General features: G+C 46.8%; 1 protein-coding gene across 1 annotated transcript; it reads right to left on the bottom strand.

Moving 5' to 3' along the window:
- Positions 1–399: 399 nt before the first annotated feature.
- Positions 400–5,671, bottom strand: Fam136a (family with sequence similarity 136 member A). The gene is made up of 3 exons (XM_027428581.2): positions 5,533–5,671; positions 4,592–4,732; positions 400–1,639 (listed from the first exon to the last, which is right to left on the bottom strand). Exons 1-3 carry the CDS (start codon positions 5,617–5,619, stop codon positions 1,451–1,453), a joined length of 417 nt encoding a protein of 138 aa, XP_027284382.1. The 5' UTR covers positions 5,620–5,671; the 3' UTR covers positions 400–1,450.
- Between the last annotated feature and the right edge of the window lie 1,627 nt (positions 5,672–7,298).

Raw genomic sequence — 7,298 nt, 5'->3', positions numbered from 1 at the left:
AAAAACTTGGCTTTTTATTTTTTTATTTTTTGAGGTCTCAGTATGTAGCCCAGGCTGTCCTCAAACCAGGGGTTCAATCCTCTTCCCCTAAACCTTAGAAGTACTGAGTTTACAGGTATGCATTCCTAATTTTTTTTTTTTCCTGGAGGGGATTTCGGGATGGGGTTTGTCTGTGTAGCCCTAGCTGTCCTCGAACTCATAGATTTTCCTGCCTCTGCCTCCCAAGTGCTGGACTAAAGTTGTGCCCCACCAAAGCTTGGCTCTGGGTATTTTCTACATTAACAGACTTTAAACTATGATGCTCTGACTTTATCTTAGTGTTTTCCATCCACTACTATGCACTCTCAGGATGTCTTAAAATTCAGAGACATACTGATAGATCACTACCAACTAGGAAAATGTTGGAGCAATGAAACTTTATTTAAAAACCAAACCACTTGGAAAATATATTGCAGGTTTGATAGCAAACTGACAAGTGTTATCACTATTTCAAGTAATTAATTGGTATGAATACAACATAGTACTTATCCAAAAGATAAGGTGTTATGTTGGGGCAGCAACACTGCACTGCAAAGCCCCAGGCAAAAAATGGCATTTGGTAATAGGTGTGCCTGTCTTGCTCTATAGTGGTCCTAGCTTCCCTTGGCCCAAGTTGCTTGCTTTTAGGCCTCCTTGTTGCTAGAAAACTATCTCTAAAAGGCTCTGTGAATTCAGGGGCTGAGGGAGTAATACTGGCTTTGGACTTTTGTTCTGTGAAATCTGGGGATATGTTACTTTGCTACACAAGTCAGAGAAGGAAGCTGTTTCCCATACACAGCATGATGCTACCCCACTTCTTCAGGGGCTTCTAGAATGACAAAATTTGAAGAACTAGGCTTTCCCATCTTGATGGCCAGAAAATACAAGGAACCTTTAGAAATCATTCAAGCTACTCTCCCACCTGTATCTTAAATCCATTTTGTGTCCTTTTAGACAACCAAACAGAAAAGATCTGGAAAGGAAACCTCTCCCCCCTCTAAATTACTAGTCTATTGGGTTTGCAAGGTGTGGTGACACTTGTGGTAAGCAGGTGCTTGGCAACAGACACATCTCTCCTCAAACTTTACCAGCAGGTTGAAGAAAGCTGCCAGCTTGATGTCTGTGCAGTAAGAATCGGAACCCTTGTTTAAGGGCAATCTCTACTGACAGAACAAGCACTTGCACATGAAAATTTAGAATCTAGAATTCTCCCCTGTGCTATCTGTGATCCATATTTTAGCACCAGCTTCTTTCCACTTCACTGTCTAAGATCCAGATGCAAAGGAACTGGTGTCCAGAGGTGAGTGGCATTTGTCTGGAACTTGCTGTGTCCTGAGTTTTCCTCATTCATAAACATTGCTTAACAGACTAAACTTTTCTTTCTTCCTTTTAAATATCGTGCCCTCAGCCCCATGGTCACTGGCAAACAATTTTATTTCCCGATGGATGACAGAGACTCCTTCATTTTTTTGGTCATTGTTGGGATGAGATTCATGTGGTCATCCACACACTTAGCCACACAGCTGTCCAGTTGTCGCTTCACCTGCAGCTCCTTATTTCCTGCATCTATCGAGTCTTTGGCTTTGTCATTGCAATGCATGGTGCACCGGGCCAGGCGGTCCTGTGGTGAGGAGGAAGAGAGAGGGGAAGGCTGAGAGTTTGGCTTCCATCGTCTGAATGTTGGTCCCATGTTAGTTCTTGGGCTACAGGCTTCATACAGATTGTTTCTCTGCCAGTTACTAAGTGCAGTATTTTCTTAGCTAAAACATAAGATACCACTGGAAAGGCTCAGACTAAGCACTGTTAGAAAGCAGAGGAATGAAAAAAAAAAAAGAATTTTATTCAAGATGCTTGCAGCAAACAAAAGACTATTAAGTTTTTCTTTTCTTCCATTTTTTCATGTGTGTGGTTTTGGATGTGTATTTGTGGATATGGAGGCCCAAAGTACATATTGGGAACCATCCTCCATTGTTCTTCTATATATTCACTGAAGACCCAGAACTCACTGATATCGCTAGTCTTGCTTGCCAGCCTCCTCTAGAGAGTCTCTGCTTCTGCCTTTTGAGGCTGGAATTACAGGTGGGCTGCCATGCCAAAGAGACAATGGTTTCTGGTAAACAGAACTGAGCATGCTTGTGTGGCAAGTGCTTTCTTTAACCCCTGAACCATCTCCCTAGCACACATTTTAATTCTTTAATGTCTGTCCTTGCTGTAGAAAAACAAGTCAAACATTTGCCAAGCATCTACTGTGTGCCAGGCTTTCTTGTGATGTGACATCAATACAGAAATGAGTGCAGGATAAATGTTCCTGTTCACGTGGAATTTACAGTCCGGTGTAGAGATGTTAAGAGATCGGGATATGTGAATCGGGAGTTCAGGAGTGAGGTCTTAAGGCCAGAGCTGTCAGGGATATCTAACATCTGGTTTCTCTTGGCCATACTGTTATCTACACTTTATGTTCAAGAAATATAAAACTACTAGGTGTGGTAGCACACACCTTTAATCCCAGCACTCGGGAGGCAGAGGCAGGAGGATCTCTGTGAGTTCGAGGCCAGCCTGGTCTCCAGAGCGAGTGCCAGGATAGGCTCCAAAGCTACACAGAGAAACCCTGTCTCGAAAAACCAAAAATAAATAAATAAAAATAAAATGACTTAAAGGAGCAATGCTTTCTTGTTATTACTTCACAATGACCAGGCCTTCGAAGAGTTTTGTACATCAGAGTGTGTACAAAACTTCACCTTAGGTATAACTGACATGAGAATGGAAACCAGGGCTAGTGCTTGCTTCTAAATCCCACAAAACACACTTGAGGATGGGAGGAAAATGAAGGTATGGACATTTTTGTTGTTGTTGTTCCAGGAGAGAAAGAGAGATTTATAGTACACTGTAGGGGCCTGGTGTCACAGGTTTGTAATCCCAGCACTTGGGAGGCTGACACAGTAGGACTGCTCTAAATTTCAGGCTAGCCTGCGCTACAGAGCTGAGACCCTGTTTCAAAAGCCTGTAGAATACAAATGCTTCTGAAGACTGAGCTTGAAGCCTCTCTCCAGGTGTCAAATAGGGGACATTCTGTGGAGGGTTTAAGTCTCAAATACCATTAAGATCTCACTCTAATCTGAACCTTTTAAAGTAAGTGTGTGTGTGTGTGTGTGATATGCCACTAAGATGAGAGGACAACTTGTGGAGTTGGTTCTCTCCTTTCCTCTTTATGTGGATTCTGGGGATCAAACTCAAGTTGCTAGACTTGTATGGCAAGTACTGAGCTAGCCACTAATTTACATCTTTTTAAGACTAATACCTTCCTCAGTCCATTTTTTAGGAAATTTCATTATTTTAAAAGATGAATCATGAAGTCACATTCTTAGCTGATGGGCAGGTTTTTTTTTTTTTTTTTTTTTTTTGAGATAGGGTTTCTTATGTCTAACCTGGAACTTGCTCTGTAGACCAAGCTGTCGTCAAACTCAGAGATCTTCCTGCCCCTGCCTCCAGAGTGCTAGGATTAAAGGGTGTACCACCACTGCCAGTTGGACAGCTTAAAACAAAATTTTTATATTTGTGTCCTTGAATATATGTATATGTACCATCTGCAGGGATCAGAAGAGTTGTCATATCCCATAGAACTGGAGTTGCAGATGGTGTGAGCTGCCATGTGGGTGCTGGGAACCCAACCTGGGTCTTCTTTAAGACCAGTAAGTGCTCTTATTCACTGAGCTATCTCTCCAGCCTGAGCTACTAGTGGTTAAAGGCTGCTGCAGGAAGAAGAGTAATTTTCCTTTAGTGATGTCACCACTGTTAAATTGCCCATTCTGCAGAGAGAAAAGTCCCATGCCCATGCTCATGCAATCAACCTTAATTAAATCCAGAGGACACAGTTAAAACAGGAGGAAGACTTGTAAAAATGGGTTCAGGAGATTGGGGGCATGGGGGTGAGGAGTAAGAATGTTTTCAAAATACATTCCATGTGTGAAATAGTCAAAGAATGAATAAAAAATAATTGAGTTTATGTTTTACTTTTTTTTTTTTGGTGATTTTTACCTTTTAAGTGTATGAGTGTTTGCCTAAGTATGTCTTCACCACATGTGTATAGTGACCACAGAGGGCCAAGGAGGGCTTCAGATCCTCTGTGACTGCAGTTATAGATGGTTGTGAGCTACCATGTTGGTGCTGGGAACTGCCCCTCTGGAAAAACAGCCAGTGCTCTTAACTGCTGAGCTACCTCTACAGCCCCAAGTTAATATACATTTTAAGGAGTTTTATCCTACACAGCATAGATTGTATTTGGCATTCAGCACATCAAATGACAACCAAAACGGCATAAGGATGCTTGGCTATAAATTCCCTTGGTCACTTTCTATTACTATGGAAAAATTACATTTCTGTGGGAAAATATGGCACAACTTAAAAAGCACTCAACTCCCAGGGCTATTTCCAAAATTTCAAATCCCAAGAATACCAGTTAGCCAAAGGGTTGCCACCAGTTTTAACAGAACCAAGGCCCTGAAGCAGAATAAATGAGTCTCATCTCCCGCCAAAGAGCTATTGAAGGACTTGAGAACTCTGAGGCATTCCTCACCTGGAACCTTTCCAGTTCACTGGTCACCAAGGCCTGGGCTTGAGCTAAAGGCGCATGGCAGCGCTCGATGCATTGGTGCACCTGCTGCATAGATGCCTGGTTATCCTCACAGCAGTTGGCACTGCACCGGAACATGAGGCCCTGGGGAGCGAGGGCAGAGCCTGGTTATAAAGGAAGACTCCGAGGACCGCCCACCAGGGACTACAAGGGCTTGGAGGCTACGTTTCTACCTGTATGTTCCTCGCCACCCTCTGCTTCACTTTCCCTAAGAATATCATCAGGATTTCATAAGACTGGGACGATCACCGGGCCTAGCATTTGTAGGATGAGGATATATGTTCTTCGGAGAGCGCCTGCCTAATTCGAGGACAGCCCTGTGTTCCATCCCGCACCGCATAAACACCAGGTTGGTGGCTCATGCCTGTAATCCCAGCACTCCGAAGGCGGAGGCAGGGAGACCAGAGGTTGGAAGCCAACCGGGGTTAAACGAGACGCTGTCTATTGCTACTAGCTCACTGGTACATAACGCACCCAAGACTGGGCGGAAGAAAACACGTTCTGAAAACCAGGTATCTGCAGCAGAGTTCAGAGGTCGGCCTGGCTAGTCAACGCCCCACCAGGGGACAACCCACACGGAGAACGGTGGGCTCGCTAGTTTAAGAGAAGCCAGCAAGGAAAGGGAGGCGGGGCCGCGCCCGTGGTGTTCAGGGTTCCTGGCATCTGAACCAGCACAGGACAGCACGAAGAGACTTCGGCCTGGTGGTTCTCTTGAGCTGGGTCCTTGGGGCCTCGTGCCGGATCACCCCAGCTGCGGCCGAACACACATAACCAAGGCCAGGCAGGAAGAAACGGCCCCGCGCGAGAGGCCCTGGGCTCGAACGTCACCGCCCCACCCCGCCCGAGCTTTCCAATGCCATCCCCGTGCGGGGCCGCGCCGCTACCTGCATCTTCCGAATGTTCTCTCTCTCCACACTTTTCACCATGGCGTCCACAGCCTCCTGCACTCGGAGCTGCTGCACCTCCGCCATGGCGAACCAGGGCCGCGCCGAGTCGGCGCCCGCGTGCACTCGCTGCGCCCCGCCCCTTACCTCACGCCCCGCCCCTCTCCGCCCCCCGCGCCCGTGCCGGATCCTCCCATCGCCCCGCCCCTATCTCACGCCCCGCCCCTCGCCTCCCAGCCCTCCGTAGATTCGCCACGCCCCCTAGCCACTCAGTCCCGCCCCTTCACATGAACCCGACCCCCCTCTCCCGCCGCCGGGTCACTGCGAAGTCTATCGGGTACCTTGCCCCGCCCCCTGGCCATCGCGCAACTTGCTCTCAGCACGCACTCCCTTCCCGGGCCCTCATCGCCCCCTGGTGTCCAGACTGTACACGCAGTAACTTCTTCATTAGAGCCAAGCCTTTCCCTCTCTCCTGTTCCTTCCAATTAAAAACAAAAACAAACAAAAAAATTAATGTAATTATCAGCTCTTGGGTGTACAGTTTGACCTGTTATTATTCTGCCTTGGTTTCTTTTTGTTGTGGAGTAGAACTGGATTATATACCACAATTTGTTTACTCAATTTCCCAGTTGGTGGGCATTTTTGTCGAGTTACTAGTTACTGTGAATAAAGGCTTCTCTTGAGGAAGTCATCTGTAGATACGGTTTTTCTTTACTTTTGGGTTAGGGTTAGGGCCGATGTATATTTATGCATGTAGTTGTGAAAGGAGTTAGCCTAAAGAGCAGTGCGGGTGTAGGGAGGCCTGTGGATATCGAGACTGTAGAGTGTATATGCCAGCAATAGCGAGCTGTTTCTGAGCTCCTGGATTGCTTTTAATCAGCCATGTGCCCGCACGCTCCCATTTCTATTGTCTTATGCTGGCATCTGTCAAACACACGTGGCCGCTGGTCTACGTAGGGGCGGGGCGCAGAGAGGAGCTTCCAAGGGAAGGAAGGGGGAAGCTGAAGGCTTCGTTGGAAGAGCTGGGCTGGAGGCGGTCCCACTGGAGAGAAAGGAGGCGGTCCGAGTGTTTCAGGAAATCTCTCCCCTAGGCGGTGAGCTTGCATTGAATCTCTGGGTTGAACCAGAGGTCCTTGCCTGGCATTCCAGAGGAGGAGGAGAATACTAGACAGGCACGATTAGCTGCAGTGAGCAAAACAGAGAAAAAGGTTAAAGTGTTTGTGGAAATCTGGAGCGGAAAAAAGAGACAGGCGTGTGAGTGCGGGAGACTTTAAGTACTTACGGCCACTGGCCACTAGATGGCAGGATAATTCCGGTTTGAGTCAGGGAAAGCCTGCCACAATCCATTGTCCTTTGAGGAAAGCTGCGCTTCTTTATGGCTGGACTGGGATTGGGGGCAAGACATGTTCACTATTTCACGCCAGGGATACAGGGGGCTTCCAGGAGCATCTGGAGTCAGGGCAATGACAGCGGCTACCAATAGTCCAGGTGTTTAGCAAGTACTTTGCTTGGGGTCTGAAGTGGGTTGTTCATTGTCCACTTTTCTCTCATTGGGCGGGGAATGCAGGCAGACGAGGTAAAGGCTCTGAAACTTTTAAATCCTAGTGGGGCAAGATGCCTCACCCAGCCCGCTGACACCGGACTGTGTCATGAGACTGACTTCATGATTCCAGAGTCCATAGAAAGTTCTTTATAATAGACAGTTTAACACTTCTCTCTGTCACACTGAACTGTGGTTGAAAGTCTTGGCTAACACGACTTTGCTA

The sequence above is a fragment of the Cricetulus griseus genome, chromosome 8 (assembly GCF_003668045.3).
Source record: "Cricetulus griseus strain 17A/GY chromosome 8, alternate assembly CriGri-PICRH-1.0, whole genome shotgun sequence".
NCBI classification, from domain to species: Eukaryota; Metazoa; Chordata; class Mammalia; order Rodentia; family Cricetidae; genus Cricetulus; species Cricetulus griseus.
This window is presented reverse-complemented; position numbering and strand designations above follow the sequence as displayed.

Bases quoted from the DNA above. Each gene is read 5' to 3' on its own strand.
- Fam136a (XM_027428581.2), bottom strand. From the start codon at position 5,619: ATGGCGGAGGTGCAGCAGCTCCGAGTGCAGGAGGCTGTGGACGCCATG. The intron at 4,733-5,532 runs GTAGCGGCGCGG...CTCGCTCCCCAG, and splicing joins AGAACATTCGGAAGATGCAG to GGCCTCATGTTCCGGTGCAG. The intron at 1,640-4,591 runs GTGAGGAATGCC...TCCTCACCACAG, and splicing joins GTGAACTGGAAAGGTTCCAG to GACCGCCTGGCCCGGTGCAC.